The sequence below is a fragment of the Manis pentadactyla genome, chromosome 7, assembly GCF_030020395.1.
Source record: "Manis pentadactyla isolate mManPen7 chromosome 7, mManPen7.hap1, whole genome shotgun sequence".
NCBI classification, from domain to species: domain Eukaryota; kingdom Metazoa; phylum Chordata; class Mammalia; order Pholidota; family Manidae; genus Manis; species Manis pentadactyla.
Window position 1 is genome coordinate 126,172,314 of NC_080025.1, and position 17,626 is coordinate 126,189,939.

Genomic DNA, 17,626 nt, shown 5'->3' on the forward strand with positions numbered 1-17,626 from the left:
AATGAAAATTCTCTAACTGTGTATAGTCAGCAGCAGCCTTTCCTTCTAATGGTGTTGCTATAACCCCTCCCCTGAAAGGCGACTAACCCGTGTCCCATTCTCAGGTAACAAACCCAAAAGCTGGGCCAGGCCTGATCATGAGTCACCAGCATGGCATTAAAGGCTGCACTGTAGGTGCTCCTGGGACACCTCTGAAAAGCTGTCCCATGTGCCTGTCACAAAGGAGGATATACCCAGTGTTACAGCAAAGGAGGGTTGCTGCTCTAAAAGCTGAAATGTGCCCAGATGGAGAACGAGGCCCAGTGGGAAAAGGAACTACCCTGGAAGCTCTAAGGACAAGGACACTTAAACCTAGGAACCATATTCTCAGTCTCCCCCAACTCCTTTGAAGTTCCTTCTAGAAAGCACTTCTCCCTCAGATTCCAAGAAGTGAACATGCTCAGCCCCCAGGAAAGTTTAGCTTTTCTAGCTCTCCCCTCAGATTGTCATTCAGCCACAGACTGTCATTCCAGAGCAGCTATGTAATTCCATGGCTGCCCATATAGCTGTCAAAAATAGAGAGGTGTTCGGCAGTTGTCTCCATATTCCCTATTTCTGAAGCAACTACTTAGCTGTCTCTGAATGTGTGCCCTAGAAGCTGTCCTGAACAGCCCCAGTTGTGTCTTGCAGCACTAGGAAAGGGGGTAATTTACTGCTCTTCCAACTGGTCCTAGCCAAGCCCACCCTTTACTCTGCTGCAGTTTTTTCTCTTTACTGGCAGTAGGATGGTAAAGGAGAGGCAGAGGGCACGTCTTTGGAGCCTACAAACACGAGTGGCAGTTTCTAAGTGTGTGTCCGTGCATGCATGCAGCCACAAACACTGATAACAAGAAATGATACCTATATACTCAGGAGAATTAAGGATTGACTCGCTCTTAGCCATTTCTTATCCAACTGCTGCAAAGTGCTACCCGCCTCTCCCTGTTCAGTGCCAGAGAGATCACACCCACTCAGTCCCAATTCCCCGCATTAGTATAAATACTAGCGCTGAAACAGATGCAGGGTCCCAGTTCATGCAGCCTCCCTGGACGTCACTATTCAGTAAGCATCAGGAGAGACACCCACCACCACCAAGACACGTTTGACTGTTTAGCACCCAGAGAACAGAAGCAGCACTGCGTGTAGGAAATTTAAGCCAAACAAAATTATTGTAGACCTCTTAAATCCAGGTCCCCCAGGGTCCCTGGGCAGAGCCGGTGCTGCCCAACCCACAGCTTCTGCTGAGGTGGCATTTAACTTCTGGATGAGTCCCAGGAGCTGAGGCTGACCCATTTCCCCTGCTTTTCCAGGGCATAGGGAAGTTAGTTCTACCCTCTAAAAAACCAGGGACTAACACAATTAGCCCTTGGAAGGCGCACTAGAATCGGGTGCTTTTATTTAAGCTAAGGAAAGATTGTTGACAGCTTTGCATTTCTCCACATTTTAAAGAAATTCAGCATTCTCTTCCCCTCCTACCTTACCTCTTCTCTTCCCTTTTTTTCTTTAAATGAAATAACTCGGTTGATGCTCATAAGAATATATAGATTCAGGGTCTTATTCAGTTTAACCCTTTGGGGACATTGAATTAAAAAGTGAACAGTATTTATTAAAATACAAAAATACACTTTTCTCACATTACAATCAGTGTTCTTTTGTTGTCATTCCCCACCCCACCCAGCCCCCCACCATCGACTTTCAAATCTTAATCCTTTCTTTTTAAAGCTAAAATAATAAATGAAAGAAGTTACAGCATTAAATGGACCAGAATAACAGATCTCTGCCTTGGCCACACACACACACCCTTTCTCTCCCACCTCCTCCTGAGGTAGACCTGGGAGAGGGAAGCCCTCCCCGCATTGTGCCACATTCAGCAGGACTCCATGCAGAACTCCTCAGGTGCGTGTGTGTCACTTCTGTTTCATCTTTAGATTTCATGTCTTTTTTTGTGAGCCATCCTGGTTGGGAAAGGCTTCATTTTTCTTTAAATGAGCCCGTGCCCTTTTCCTCTCTCCTTGTTCTTCTCTACTCATGTTCTGCCCCCATCCCATCACCACAATCAGTTGACATCAGCTGTGATAATCCCTAATGAATCAGCATTTAGAATAGTCACCAAATCACCAGCCTGAGAAAAGCTTCCACTCCCCCAAGCTCTCCCACTCCCGACCTCTCCTCCCTCTCCACCTTAAAACAAACAAAACCTTTTCAGAAAATCGTAAACTGCCATCATTGTCTACAGTCATTCATCAGATACTGGGAACAACAGGTGGACATGGCACAATGCTAATTTATGGCCTCCTGTGGGTACATCCTCCACTTGGGCTCTCCCTTCCCACCTTCCCACCTCACTCTGCAGTCTCACCGCACCCGCCTCCGGCCACCACCTTCTCAAAGGAAACCCTGAAGAGACGCATGCCTTGCACAGAGCGGGTTAAGGCCAACTGCAGGAATCTGGTGCAGTGTGGAAGCATTTGACTGAGAGCTACGCCAGCTCCCTCACTTGTCTCCTCTCTCCCAAAGAGCTCTGTCAGGCGGGGCACCTGCATGTCCCTGTGCACAAACGAACCAGACTTGTGCACGTGGACAGACAAAAAGACTCAAGCCCTGTAAGTGTTCATTTAATTGTGGTGGTTTTCTGTTTAAAATACATACACAGATCTATTTTCCCCTTGGCCTCTGATGAAAAAAAAAGTATTACCTCTGAACATTTTAGCACAATACAAATTCTTGGTGCTTTTTAAAATTTCTTTTTAAAATAAGACAAATCTGCAAAGACAACTCTCAGCTTAAGAAAGGTGTCTATAGAAATGGATATTCCTGTATCCTTGGAAGCATCTTCTAAAAAGTGACAGATTTGGTCTACCCCACCCCACCCCCTCCCAGCAGACCGCACCCTCCTTCTTTAGAGATGTTTGTTGTTGATTTAGTTTGTTTTAACCATATACCAGAAATCCTTTCTGGCAGCATAGCAGGTTGACTTGTGGCCTCTACCCCACACCATTCCCACAAACCCCCCTCCCCCTTTAAATAGAACTTACAAGTTAGAAAATAGGTTTCTTTTGATTTTTTTGTTTTTAAATTTTAATATAATCTGTTTCTTTTACCAGCCCATAGATTTAATATATAAGCATATACAAGAAAAAGTCTCTCCCCACTCTGTACAAAAGTTGCTGTCTTTTTTTTTTTTTTTGTGCATTCTATTGCATTTTGTAAGTTTTTGGGGGGCAGGGGAGTCATATTTGAGTTTCCTGTACCTTGTCCTTGGTATGGGTCTGAATTATGTAAGGTTCAGAGATAGTGGTGACTGTGGGGTGCAGAGAGTTCCCCAGGCTGTTTTCTGTCCAGTGGGCCCCATGTGCTGGTTTGTAGGTGTTGTAGTTAATATGGTCATGAATTGTGGGCAGCACTACTGCCCCCTCACCTGATACGCCCGATGGAGCTGCTGCCGCCGCGGATGCCGCCGCCGGGATGTCTTCATCCACCTGGATGATCTCGACTGTCCGAGCGGCGGTGACTGTACTCCGCCTCTGGTGCCGCTTGCGGAGTTTGTAGAAGACAATCAGCATGGCGGCCGCTAGCAGGGTCACTGCCACGAAGCAGCCAATGATGATCTTGGTGGTCTTCATGACTTCATCCAGGCTGGTCTGCATCTTATCGTTGATGTCTGTTGCGGGTACCGCCACCTGCTTGGGCACACGAGTGGTCTGGATGAGCACTGTGGTAGAGGTGGTATATGCCGGCTGGTAACCAGTGGATGTGGTGGGAACAGGCTTGTACTTGTGCGTCGTGTCCTCGGGCGAGATCTCGGTGGTCTCCACTGTGACTGTGGTGAAGAAGCTGTAGTTGGAGGTGTTGAGCTCGGCCGTGCTCACGTTGAGGTAGGCCGAGGCATTGGAGTTGCCTGCCACGTTGGTCACCATGCATGTGTATATCCCCGTGTCCGAGAGCAGCACATGGGAGAAGTTCAAGGTGCCGTCGTTGAGGACAGAGATTCGTGGGTGATGGGAGGCATGGCTGAGCACTGTCCCATTGGGCAACAGCCACTTCACAGAGGACATAGGGGGAGTCCGACACTTAAGTTCTGCCATCCGACCCTCAGAGATATTGAGGTCCCGAGGTGCGTCCATGATGAAGGGGGCAGAGCACTGGAAGGCAGCCTGGTCTACCTCCACCAGGTAGCGACCTCGCATGTGCAGGGGAGCATGACAGCGGCCACAGCAGGTGGAATTGGTAGGTATGTACTCCCGAAGCCACCAAGCTAGCCACAAAATGTCACAATCACAGTTCCAAGGATTATGGTGTAGGTGCAACTCCACCAGGTACCTCAATGGGGTAAAGAGGTCATGGGGCAAAGAAGAGAGATTATTGTGGGCCAAGTTGAGTTCCACAAGCGAGGCCAGTCCATCAAAAGCATTCCGCTCAATCAAGCTGACCTGTGAGTTCATGACCCATAGCTTCTTGAGGGAGCTTAAGCCGTGGAAGGAGCCAGGCCTGATCTCAGGGAAGTGGTTCCCTGACATCTCCAGCTCCTCCAGCCCCACCAGAGGGGTGAGATTGGGCATATCTTTAATGTTGCACATGCCCAAATTCAGGTACTTGAGGTTGAACAGCCCCTCAAAAGCCCCCTCAGAGATATACTCCAGCTTCTTGAGCTCCCCCAAGTCCAGGCGCATGAGGGAGGGCACCCGGTTGAAGGCGTAAGAGGGGATACTTTCTATGGGGTTGTTGCGAAGCCAGAGCTCCCGCAGCTTGGACAGGTATTCAAAGGCGCCACTCGGGATGACTGTCAGCCAGTTGTCAAAGAGCTCCAGGGTGTTGAGGCTGGCCAGGCCATTGAAGGCCCCCACCTCTATCTGCCGGATGGAGTTCCTGCCCAGCTGCAGGACCTCCAGGTGGTGAAGGTGTCTGAAGGTGTCAGCCTGGATCATCTGTATGTTGTTTTCCATGAGGTTGAGGTACCGGGTATTGGAGGGAATACCCTGAGGGACCTCAGAGAGGCCCCGGCGGGTGCACACCACCTTGCTGAACTGGTTACTGCACGAGCAGACAGACGGGCAGTTCTGGGGCCCGGCTGAGGCGGCAGCAGCGATGGCTGCACACAGAATCCACACTTGCACCGTGAGGTAGATGACGGGGAGCAGGACGGCATTCCAGGTGTGGTGCACAGTTACCTGCCACAAGAGCTTCATGGTGTGGCACGTTCATAATTCACCATCGCCTGGGATTTTGGCTCGGAAAGGAGAACCAGCCCTACCCCGGCTTAAGTGAGCTAGGAGCTCCTCTTTCCATCTGGAGAAGGAGGTGGGGAGGGGGCGATTAGAGAGACGGGGCAGAACTGCCGGGAGAAAAAAAATCATGCCAAACTAAAGCTTGGCCGCTGGTCTACCAGCCCCCCGCGAGGCCAGCCCTCGAAAAGCTGAGACTTTCTTTCCCCCATTGCAACCATTCCCCACCCAATTAATTATTCGCTGTCACCTACCTTGGAAGGAAGGAAAGAATTGGCGTGGTGTCCTTAAGCGTTCTCCACGGGAGCTGGCCACACCGTTCCCATTCTTACTTCTTAGTTTTAATTAACCAAAGGGGGAAGTAGAGGGAGAGGGGAGGGGAGCGGAGGGGTGGGGGAGACAAAATGGCTTCTAGTAAATCCGGAGCCGGCTACGGCTAAGCCGCGGAGTTGAGGCGCGCCGCGCCGGGGAGAGCCAAGGCCCGGCGGGCTATGCAGGTGCATGCCCCCCCATCAGCCCGAGGAGCGGCGCCAGCAGCGCTTCCCTGCTTTGTCCTTGGACCCTGGCACCCGCTCGTACCAGCCAAGGGGGAAGCCGCCTCATCGCCGGAGTGTGCCTCCGGCGCCCCCAGCCCGCTCCCGGGGCTGCCACCGACGGGGAGCGTGGGGGCGCCCGAAGCCTCCCAGGCCGCGCTCGCTTGCCCGCCTGCGCGCTCGCCACCGCTGCTGCGCTGCCCGTGTGAGCTCCTTGTGTCGGCCGCTCCCGGGCCGGAGGCAGCTGATGCAGTCGTTAGCTCGCGGTGCTGCGAGAGTTAAAAGGAGGTTTCCGCGGCTCCGGCGCCCTCCCCAGACACACGCCCCCTTCTTTCCTTGCTTCCTCTCTTAAGGGTTAAAAAGATAAAAACTGGGCTTAGTTTCCCAGTCCGCCGTCTGCTGGCGCGAGGAACAGTAATCCGTCCAGCCCCCTTAGGGGCCGAGCGTGGAGGCAGCGCCAGGACCAGGTTCACCGGCCGGAGCAGCGCGCAATGGTCGCGCCCGCACCGCAGGCCCCTTCAGGGAGTCCGGGGGCGGTGGCCGCAGCTGGGCCCCCGGCGCGCCTCGGTCTCTGGCTTGGTGCCGAGGGTGCTAGTCCGGGGCTTCTTCGGCTCGCGGCGCCTTCAGTGGCTGCGCTGCCTGAGGACTGCTGCAGCGGCCCGAGCGCTGGCGGCGGCGGCGTGAGCAGCGGGGGTCGCGGCTGCGGGAAAGGCTCCGGAGCCCGGGAACATGGTCCCCGCTTGTTAGCGGCGGCGACAGCAGCGGGTCCACTGCGCTCGGCGCCCACCGACTCCTCCTCGCGCCGTGCTCGCGGTGTTGCAGACAGCAGCCACGCAGACTGCTCTCTCATCCTTTTGTCCTTCAGTCAGAACGTGAATGTACTGCTGACGCATACTGTTCTGGGGAGAAGATTAGCGTGATGCAGTGCTCTTATATATTAACACCGCTCCCCCTCCGCTGCCTGCCCTCGAGGGGTTAACACTGGCGCCTTCCAGCGCAGCGCAGCCCCGAGCGCCGCGGCTCCGTCCGCTTCCTCCTCCCTTCCTTCTTCCTTCCTCCCTCGTTCCTCTCTGTCCCCACCCCCCACCCCCCGCCCCGGACCGCTTCCTCCCCGCCCCCTCTAGTCGCGGGAAGCCGGCCGGCGAGCGGGCGAGGGAGCCAGAGTGAGCGTCAAGTGAGGGACTGCGCGCAAGTCGCAGGCGTTCGCAGCTATTTTGGTCCGGTGGAGGGAGCCGCCGGGTGGCCGCTGATAGGCTGCCCTGGCGCGGGGCTGCTTGCGGGAGAGGCCCGGGCCCCTGCGCTCCGCCCCCGAGCGCTGAGCACCCTTCGGTCTGGCCGCGGTGGGCTCAGGGACCGGGAAGCTGGAGGCGCGGCAGCCCGCTGCAGGGCTGCTGCAGTTGGCCGGCCTCCCGCCCGGACCGCGTCATCCTCACTCCCGCCGACTGCTGGCGGGGCGCCTGGCCGCGCGTCCCAGGCAGCCTTCTCAGAGTTCGGAGCTGCACTGTGGGGACGCGGGGGTGGCCGCGGCAGCTTGGAGAAGACGGAGAGCCTGGACTTAGCGGGCAGCTCTGTGCTGTTGCACAGATGCCTATCCGCTTTGCCCCCACCCTTGCAATTTTTCCTCATTCCCTTCTCGGCTTTAACTAGGGCTTTAAATGATAGTTTTCTTAATGAGGGCTGCGGGGGAGGCAAACAGTGGAAGGAAAGACCACGTGCGAGAACCTGGAGGAATGACGACCTGGGACATCACAACAGCCCGCTGGAAGGATTGAGGTGAAGCCGTTCATTCATGGAGCCAGCTGCAGCCGCAGCTTCCCACCCCGTGCCTTCCTTTCCCCTCCCTGTGTCCAGAGAATGGAGGTGGTGCGTGCTAAAGCCTCCTGCCCCGGGAGCTTCACCAGTTCGTTCCTCTTTGTTGCTGGGACTCTGAGAAGAATTGCATAGCATCCTGCCCCTATTTCTGCTGACACGTTTGAGAGACCGGTGTAGAACAGGACTAGGTCAACCTTTTCCCATCCCGGAAAAACACTGCCCACCCTTTCTCTGCCCAGTGGGAGTGGAGCCATCTGTGGCTAAGCCCCGAGAGAAGCTTATCTGACAGAATATGACATTAGTATTGCTTTTTGCAAGGGCTGCCTCCAGACTCATCTCCCTCACCCCTCTGTCCCCACCCCCTCACTTGGCAAAGCTTGCTTTTTACACATACATCACCTGCACAGGGCCTATTGCTTAAGAGCCAAGAGGTCCTGGATTTCTCAGCTTTCTAGATTCTACCACCCCCGTATCTCAGTATTATCTGCTGTCTGGTAATCTGAACCCCTTTAAATGTGCCAGTGAATTCTTGAAGTCCTGGAAACAGTTCAGTTGTACGGAAGTTAGATTCTCCACTATTTACCTAGACCTTTTTATTTTGGATTTGCAGTCAAATAGTACCAACATTAATAGTTACTATGTTGCCTAAGATCACATGGTAAGTGGTAGGATGAGGATTTGAACCCTGGCAGAGCTCAGATGTCTAGGAACTTAGGTATAGAGGTGCTTCTCCAGAGTTCCCTCTCAGTCTAAGAATTCAGGTTTTGGTCATCCATTTCAACAGTCATTTACTAGGCTATTTATCTACTGCATGCCCTCCACTAAGAATGCATGGATGGGTGGATAGATAGATAGAGACATCTATCTATCTATCTGTTCTTGTTTAATGTTTATCTATCCCAAGAAGTAATTGTGACAGTTGTCTCCATTTTACAGATGGAGCTACTGATCTCAGACTAACAAATAACATCCCCAAGGTCATAAACCCAAGAAAACAATGGAGCCAGTGCTTCAGTCCGATATTGTAACCCTGACTCACTGTAACAAAGATGTCCAATGTGTCTGTTGTGCAGAGAGTAAATGGCAGAGGCAAGGAATTGGTAAAGATGTTATAAAAAAAGATGAGTAAAGGGTATGTGAGAGAAAAATGGAATGAATGGTAAGGGAGTAGGGGCCGAGAAAATAGCTCCTTTTTTTCTTAACCGTGTTTCATTAGCAATGATTAATCAAGAGAAATGGAGGTACATTGAACCTGATACTAGTTTGTTTCCATCTGGGCTGTTCAGTGCCTTATTTTGCTTTCCTGTCTACATCTCCATCTGCATATCATCAGCTTCAAGCAGGACACTACTTTCTTCTAGACCCAGGAAATAGTAACCTAGCCTGACAGGAATCTGTGGAGAATTAGGAACATGCTGTGCTAGTGAGGATTCCTCTCCCTGCTGCAGCCAGTTACATGCTGGTACAGGGTCTAGATGGCACACTGGTGTCTGGCTGCCCCTCCCTCCTCAAGAGAAGGGCACTGATTGAGCTGGTTCCTGCTGGTGTCGGCAAACTCAGGCCCCATCTGTTCAGCTCCAGGCCCAGCAAATGAAAGGTTCTGCCTCCATACTGTGTAGGTAGATGGAAGGGTGGGCTGCCTTGGATCAAACCAGTCCTTAGTAATGAGGTTATCTCCCAGGAAGTATTTGTGATGGCTGATGAAGATGAATATGCCCAGCTCTATGCAGCCCATGGAGTTTTAAATGGGGATGCTTTGCCCTTTGTAGGCCAGCCAGGCTGAGAGAGTGCCATAGAAGCTATACACTAGACTGAGCAGGTGGTGGGGCCATCACAGCACACAGCGCTTCTGAACTGAAAGTGCCTCTGAAGACTCTAATCCTGTAACCCGAGCATCATCATCCAGCCATTGTCTTTGCTCCTCACAGCCCCCTACTTCTGACTGCTTCCTTGATTTGGAGTGGTGCCACCAAGGGAAAAAAAGATGAGGAAGGCTTCAAGTTTGACAGAGGGGAAGGAAGAAGCCCTGGGCTGAGAATGTTTTCACTTCAAGTTTCGCACAGAGACTGCTGTGGTAAAACCAAAGAGAGCTGAGGAAGCCAGCTGGTGATTGGACAAGACCTGAGTCAGCTACACTAATAATGAGATACTTGAATTCTGCCACTGATCAGGCATGTGACAAATTTTAGAACCACCCTAAACCTTAGTTTCTTTTTTTTTTACAATTCATTTTTTTTTATTTTGGTATCATTAATCTATAATTACATGAGCAACATTATGGTTATTAGACTCCCCCCATCATCAAGTCCCCACCACATACCCCATTACAGTCACTGTCCATCAGAATAGTAAGATGCTGTAGATTCACTACTTGTCTTTTCTGTGTTGTACAACCTTCCCCATGCCCCCCCACCACACACACATTATATCTGCTAATCGTAATGCCCCTTATTCCCCTTCTCCCTCCCTTCCTTCCCAGTCCCTTTCCCTTTGGTAACTGTTAGTCCATTCTTGGGTTCTGTGAGTCTGCTGCTGTTTTGTTCCTTCAGTTTTTGCTTTGTTGTTATGCTCCACAGATGAATGAAATCATTTGATACTTGTCTTTCTCCGCCTGGCTTATTTCACTGAGCATAATACTCTCTAACTCCATCCATGTTGTTGCAAATGGGTAGGATTTGTTTTCTTCTTATGGCTAAATAATATTCCATTGTGTAAATGTACCACATCTTCTTTATCCGTTCATCTACTGATGGACACTTAGGTTGCTTCCATGTCTTGGCTATTGTAAATAGTGCTGTGATAAACATAGGGGTGCAAATGTCGTTTTGCAACTGGGCTGCTGCATTCTTAGGGTAAATTCCTAGAAGTGGAATTCCTGGGTCAAATGGTATTTCTATTTTTAGTTTTTTGAGGAACCTCCATACTGCTTTCCCTTAGTTTCTTCATTTCTAAAATTAAGGAAGTGGACTAGAAGGTTCCTTCCAGCTCTCATAGTCCAGTTCCCACCCCTTCTCAAATATGCCACTCTGAAGGTTGACCCTTTGGGATTATAGCCAAGTCTTGGAAATCATCTGGACTTAACTCTCAGTTTACAAATTTCATTAATGAAGTTCAGATAGGCATAGTGACTTCCTAAAACCTCGTGAGTTATATCCGAGTCTCCCTTCTGAGCTCAGTCCCTCAGACAAGGTGACAGTTAAATGACTAATTGGTGTTTAAACCTGGCGTTTGAAGATATTTCCAAATGCATGCCTTTTGTACTGTCTTACATGCAGGTGCTATCATTGTATTTTGCTGGACTGGGATAAAAGATATGTCTTTGATAGAGCTAGTGTGCCATTCTGAGTAATTTTGGACCCCTAATAAGAAGTGGAAGAAATGGTTGTCCAGGGACTAACTGCAAGAGGACCCAGAACTACCTCACCCAGCCAGGATAATGGGACTCCTGCTAGCGTCCAGGGCTAGACCACTCCCCACCCTGTCCTGCAGCCCTGAGGCATTATCCTGAGCAGCCACTAGATGTCCATAATACCTCACAGGGCTTGCCAGCAATGAGCAAGCTTGGACAGGATACTATTTTTTTGGCCTCCAGTAGGCTTTAGGGCCCTTGAAGGTAGGTCCCTCAGTGGCAGGAAGATCACATACTCTGAAACTGTAGTTCCTATTTGCATACTGTTTAGCTGCCAGGCCCTACTCAAGGATCTTTTCCATTTTTACAGTCGGTATGTTGCCATTTGGTCTATGAACAAAACAATAGCAAAGGGTTTTGGTAAGCCAGAGGAAGGAGAAAGAAGAAAAATGGTACAGGAATTCTCTCCACAAAGGGAAGGAAAACTGTCAGTTGACTGGTGAATTAGCAATGACAAAACAGTGTAAGAAACGGTCTCTATGGAAGTAGTCACCTCCTCTGCCCAACAGAGCAAACACGATGTGCACAAGTCTGTGTGTGTGTATGTAAAAAAAAAAAAAATTGTGTGACACATTTTCATCTCCCACCCATGTGTCCAAATCTCTCCAGGGTCAGCCAGTCATGGGGTTTCTGATTAATGGATAAAGTCACCATTTTGCAAAAAATTATGTAGTTTTTCTTGTCTGTGATCCTGTGGTGAGGCTGTGGCCATGCCATTAACTACCCACAGTCATAATGGATGGATTTTATTCCTGGAACCTGATGATTCAGGGCAACACAGCTGTTGAAGAATTACCCACTCTTCCAAGTGCCCTCAGAATCCACTGTGCTTTTCCCCCAAGAACTCTGCTCTTTAAGAAGTCAAAAGGTAGTAGACAAAATAAACAAAAACACTCTCTGCAGGTCCTATCCAAAGCAATTTGTAAAAACCTCAGCAAGGAAAAGACAAGATGCTTAATAAGAATGGCAAAAAAAACTATAGGATGGAAGAGCCTTTTCTTCTCCTCTGAGGCTGGTTTCCTGGGCATGTCCACTTGTGGGCTGCCAGACCTGAGAAGGGAGAAACCTTCCAATACCCCACTGCCTCCTCTTTTGCAATAGTTAGTTCTGTGCCCATTCTGGCCATAATTACCTGCATGTTCAAACATACCAGAGAGGTCCAGCTAAGAACCTTGCAAGTGCTCGCCTCTGGAGGTGTACTAGACCTTACAGACTCTTGTGATTTATCCTTCTCTTTAATTGCCTTTGTATGGCAGTAACAATAATGATGTTAACAGCAGTGTTTATGGAGTGCCCATAGGTACTTAAACATACTTAATCCTTACAACATTATTTGAGATGGGTACTGTTAGATTTTCTTAGCTTTCTCAGAATCACAGAACTAGTAAGTGACTGTGTGAGTTTCTTGAGGCTATCATAACAAATGACCACATATGTAGGGCTTAAAACCTCAGGAATTTATTTTCTCACAGTTTTGGATGCTAAAATTGTGAAACCTGGCAAGGCCACACTGCACACAAAGGTCCTGGGGAAAGCCTGTTCTTGCTTCTTGCGCCTGTTAGCTTCCAATGACTGTCACATTGACTTGTGGCTGCATCACTTCAAAATCTTTGGTCACATCTAGTCCTCCTCTTTGTGACTTCAAGGACTTGTCATTAGGTGTAGGCTCCATCCGGATAATCCAAGATGACTTCATCGCAAGATCCTTAATTACGTCTACAAAGACCCTTTTCCAAAATAGGATCACATTCACAGTTCTGGGGATTGGAACATGGGGTATGTTTCTGGGACTAATTCAGCTCACTGCAGTAATAGAGCCCCACTTTGATCTCAGATCGGCCCAGCACCCGAATTCTAAACCTCTATGATGCTGAGATGTGCCACGTAAGAGGAAGAGGAAGGGAAGGCTACGTGTGACAACCAGTGGGTGACTTCTCCACTCTGTGTGCTTGTGAGGGGTAGAGGAGCCCTGTGGGAGCTGTATGGCCTCCCACTGGAAAGCTGGGGTGAGACAGTCACACCCAGTGGTGCAACAGTTACAGAATATCGCATGAGCCAAGAGAAGGGGGTAAGCGGATGGCAAACTCGAGAAATCTGCCTTCAGTTATCCACTTTTTTTGCTTTCTTGATAATTTTCTCAGTCTTTCTTTACATAGCCTCTAGATTTTACCCTAAGGATCTAGGAAGACTAAAACATTTATTAGCAATGATAGAAGTACCTCTTGGCATTGCTACAAAACTTGGCCCAACTGTAACTAAGTCACAGAAATGTTGAGCTTCATACTTTGAATCAGAGATTGAGAGACACCTCGAGATCAGAGCCCCTGAGATACATGGATGGGACTGAGCGTTATGTGTAGAAGGGTGGGGTTCTCATATCTCCACCATGAATTGGACCCTTAATCCAGGGTTTCATGCCTGCAATTAGCCTTTTCACAGACAAACGCACAGTGCATGTATAAATATGCATATTTTGGTTGGGGGGGAGCCCAACCATTTTTTCCCAAAACTGATTGAAGAGAGTATGTGAGCAGGCAGCTGGTCGTGGACAGTTACATCAGCAGTGGCTGTGAAAGTGTCCTGCACTCAGGAAGCCTGAGTGTGAATCCTGGCTCTGCTTTTTCCATACTTCTGTAAGTTACTTCTTTAAGGGCCAAATTCTTCATCTGTAAAGCAGGATTTATAACTGTACTTATTTTCTGGTATTTAATTAGACTAGAAGCAAGCAAGGGCAATCAGTTAATTTTAGCAAATTACAGTAGTAGAAGCTATTATTTTCTAATATGGTAACTAGTATAGAAAGGAAATATTTTGTCCAAACTCAATGAGGGAATCTTTTTTTTCTGGACTGATCTGTTCTTGGTATTGCACCTAATTTGGATTTTGCAGTTTTTCATTCAAGATGCAAGGTAGTTTTCGTTGTTTGTTTCTAACAGTTAATTTTTTAAAATTTTGATATCATTTTGGATTCACAGAGAGGTCAGAAATATTTCTGATTCACCCTTCACCCAGTTTCCCCTTATGTTAACATCTTACCTAGCTACAGAACATTTATTCAAAGCTAAGAAATTAACCTCTTTTTAAGGCCTAGATTTTTACTTTCTCCCTCTGCAATGTATTCTCAACAGCCACTAGAGCTATTGTGACTTTATATCAGATTGTTACTGATTTGCTTAAAAGACTCTCGGTGTCTTCCCTTCATAATTCAAGTAACAAGCAGTGTTTGTGGGGTGCCCTAGACCCTGAGCCGCCGGGCCTTGCCTGCACCTCTGCTCTCGTGCTGCTATCGCTTTCCTTCCCATTCCCTGCACTCAGCTACACAGCTCGACTTCCTCCTCTTACGTCACCTTAAGCTGGTTCTCCACATGAGTGCCTTTCCTCGCTACCTGGAATGCTTTTCCCCCACATCTTCAGGGTCTTGAATCCTCCTTGAGGGGGTCTCTTCAGAGAGACTTTCCACGACTACCCTGTTAAATGTACTCCACCATTCACAGTCACATCACCAGCTTTACTCTCTTATTTTATATCCTATCATCTGAAATTGTCTTCTTCATGTATTCACTTGTTGATTGCACATCCCCATGAAAGCAGAGGGCCTTCCCATTTTGTGCCCAAGACCTAGATCATAGTTGAGAAATAATTATTTCAGAGGAGAAAGGACTATTCCTTGGCATATGTGAATAAGAGCTCAGTCCTCCTTGGTGGGGTATCAGTAGTCCTCGCCCTAACTCTACAAATCTTTGAAAAGATAGGTGAAGAATTACCAGGCTTTGTGTTGTTGTTGTTGTTGTTTTTAATGCTGGGAAAATTAAGAAGGATCCTAGTGACCTTAAGGTTGATCCAGAGCTCAATTTTTAGAATTCCTAGCCCCTTGCTGACAGATTTATGGATGACGGCTTTAGGGAGGCATCATAAAGACTCCCAGGTTCTTGACAGTCGTGGATACATGAGGAGTGAGCAGAAGAGAGCATATGTGCGTATAGGTCCACAAATACATGTATCTCTGCTCATGTACGCATATGCCTGTCATTTTCAAATTTGCCAAAGTGCATTTTCTCCAGAGGGAGTAGGGGCTGTTCAGCCTGAAATAGGGAACACCAGGACAGTAAGATCAAATGCTTTGAAAGTGGCTGTGCCAACGCTTTTTGCTAATTAAAGAATGTTAGGACAATCACCACTAGCAGCAGTAAAGGGCGCCCCATTACCTCGCTTTATGGAGAGCTGAGTAAATTTAAAGGCAGCTATAAATATCCCACTGAGTGCCTGAGCTCTGGCACAGTCGGTGGGCATGCAGCTGGGCAGTGAGAGGAGCCCGGAGCTTCTGTCCAGGGTCCTCTTCTCTGTCAGATGTCAGTCCCTGCGTTTTGCATGACTGAAGAATAAAACTGTCATCAACAAGCTCCTAAAAGGCTCCGTGGGAGACGTGGGAGCAAACAGCTGGGTGGCACATCTGACTGGGAGCCTCGGCCTCCTGGGTCTGTCTCAGGCTTGGTCATGGGCTTCCTTTCCCTTTTGCCCTGAGGGAAAATGTTTCTTCTTGTGGTGACTTTATTTTTCTCAATCATAGATGTGTCACAGAATTTTTTAAAGTGACATGGCTTCAGGCTCTTTCTCTGGGAATATTCTAGGGTTCCTTACTGAACAGCTCACTGCTCCAGAGAAGAACACAGTTCAGAACGTGGGACAAGATGGGAACATACTTTTTATACTCAGCCCTGTGGAATTTCTTACTGAATGTAAGTGTACTCAGCTTGGGACTTTCTCCGTGTTTTTCATCTGTTCAGTTTGGTTTGAAACCTTTGTGTCCTTTTCTGCGGTTTCTTCTTGAACCTTCCCCATGGCCTCCAAGCTATTCTGATCCCCTTGGTTTGTAGAGCAGTACCGTGCTGCGGTGCCTTCTCTCTGCCAGCCCCCTTGATCCGTTCAATTTCTTAGTGGATCCGTGTCTGTGCCCGTGGAGCTGCCGTACACAACTTGTTGTTTTCAGTTGTATGCTGCCAGCTGCAGCTATGGCTAGATTGTTCCTGGTTGCAGCTGGCATGGCCTTGCCATCAGCCAGTACTGGCCTAGTAATGTGCATTCATTTGTCTCATCTGGGGCGTCTCAGAGGGAGAATTAGAGGTCACCAAATGGAAATGTGGACTTGAGTTTTGTCTCTTAGCTGCTGTTGTGACCATCCTCACCCCACCCCATCCTTGAGCAAAAGGGCAGGCCCCTTACCCTTGAAGTGGAGGGGAGTGCACCATTTGGCACACCAGGAGGCCAGCTTCCCCATGAGTCATCAAACCACCTATGGGTGGGTTGGCTAACACCCAGGTTCCTGGGTGCTGCATTCCTCCTTTGTCATGATACCACCCTCTTCAGGAGTTGTAAACACCAGCCTCCAGCCTGCTCTGTTCTTGTTTTTAGATACAATTCTATCTGCAAATGCTTCCAGTGGCTATCACCTTTCTATCTGGAGGAATTTGGGTTGGGTGAACATGAAAAAAGGAGCTCGGACCCTTAGCTCCTCTACAGATTTAGAGAGAAGAGCTAATATTCCCCAGTTGGTTGACTGGTCTCCTCATATTCTCTGTCCTTCCCTTATTGTCTCTCTCTCACACAGATGTCAATTTGGCCAGAACACACAGGTAAATATGTTTGTTTATACACAAGGGTAGCAGGACTTCCTTGAACCTTATTCCCCTTTATCCCCTGCATGCCACCCCCTGGCTGTGCATCTCCGAATTTCAGGTTTTGCCTTACTGCCAGGCAGGAATGCTAAGCAATGTGCTCTTGGGAACCTGTGTGTTAGTCTACTTTAAACTATTTCTCTGTAGGATGCTGAACTGAAATGACTGTGCTTCTGATGAGCAGTGCTAAAGCCCCAGCTTCTTGGGGCTCCCTGCGGGGCATCCTAGAGTCTCCAACCGTGATGCCTGGACACTGGCAGCCTGGCTCCGAGGAGCCCTCATTCTCAATCACTTTCTTGGTGACTAGAACCAGTTTGTGTGGAAGCCCAGTGAGGCTGCCTAATTTGTATTCAGTGCACAGCCCTGGAAAAAAAAAGTCTGTGAAGGCCCCTGCCAGCCAATAACTCTGAAAGGATTCTTTGTGCAATGGAGCAGTCTCTGGGCTGGACAAGCTCGGCCTTCCCCTCCCCCTTAGCTGGCCTCTCTGGCCCAGCAACTCAGAGGTACTCTGGGGCTGGCACAGAGCCCTTGGGAGATCCCTCCCCAGGAGGAGACCGTCCTGGGATCCCAGGCACACAGAGCAACTTCAGCTCTGTCCTTCCCACCCCAGCTTCTGGCAGTCTGCCTCCAAATGCCAGTCGTGGGATCTATTCTTGGCCATGTGTATGCACCTGAGATAGTAAGTGAAAGAGAGGGAGATGAATATGAAAAGACCAACCAACCAATAAATTAGGGGCATCTTAATTCTTCTCCCTAGTGGAAACCTCAGAGGGAAAGATGGAGCTTGTATCTATCACTCTGCTGGACTGATCCATCTCTCTGGCCATAGGACCCTGTGTTGTCCTGAGCCTTTTGATTTCTTCATCAGTTAAAACACTCTTTTGCCCCTGTTGTCTGTAAAAAGGACAGAAATCAGACCGTCTGCACCTGTATGTCAGGGTCTGTCAAAGTGAGGCCAAG

At 49.0% G+C, this 17,626-nt stretch overlaps 2 protein-coding genes across 5 annotated transcripts in view; one reads left to right on the forward strand and one right to left on the reverse strand.

The window, feature by feature from the left end:
- SND1 (staphylococcal nuclease and tudor domain containing 1) overlaps nucleotides 1-17,626 on the forward strand; it is a 446,546-nt gene that overhangs the window by 383,506 nt on the left and 45,414 nt on the right. The gene's annotated exons all lie outside the window — the stretch shown is intronic.
- On the reverse strand, nucleotides 2,951-5,631 carry LRRC4 (leucine rich repeat containing 4). The gene is made up of 2 exons (XM_036909109.2): nucleotides 5,495-5,631; nucleotides 2,951-5,304 (listed from the first exon to the last, which is right to left on the reverse strand). The coding sequence occupies exon 2, from the start codon at nucleotides 5,202-5,204 to the stop codon at nucleotides 3,249-3,251; it is 1,956 nt and encodes a 651-aa protein (XP_036765004.2). The 5' UTR covers nucleotides 5,205-5,304; nucleotides 5,495-5,631; the 3' UTR covers nucleotides 2,951-3,248.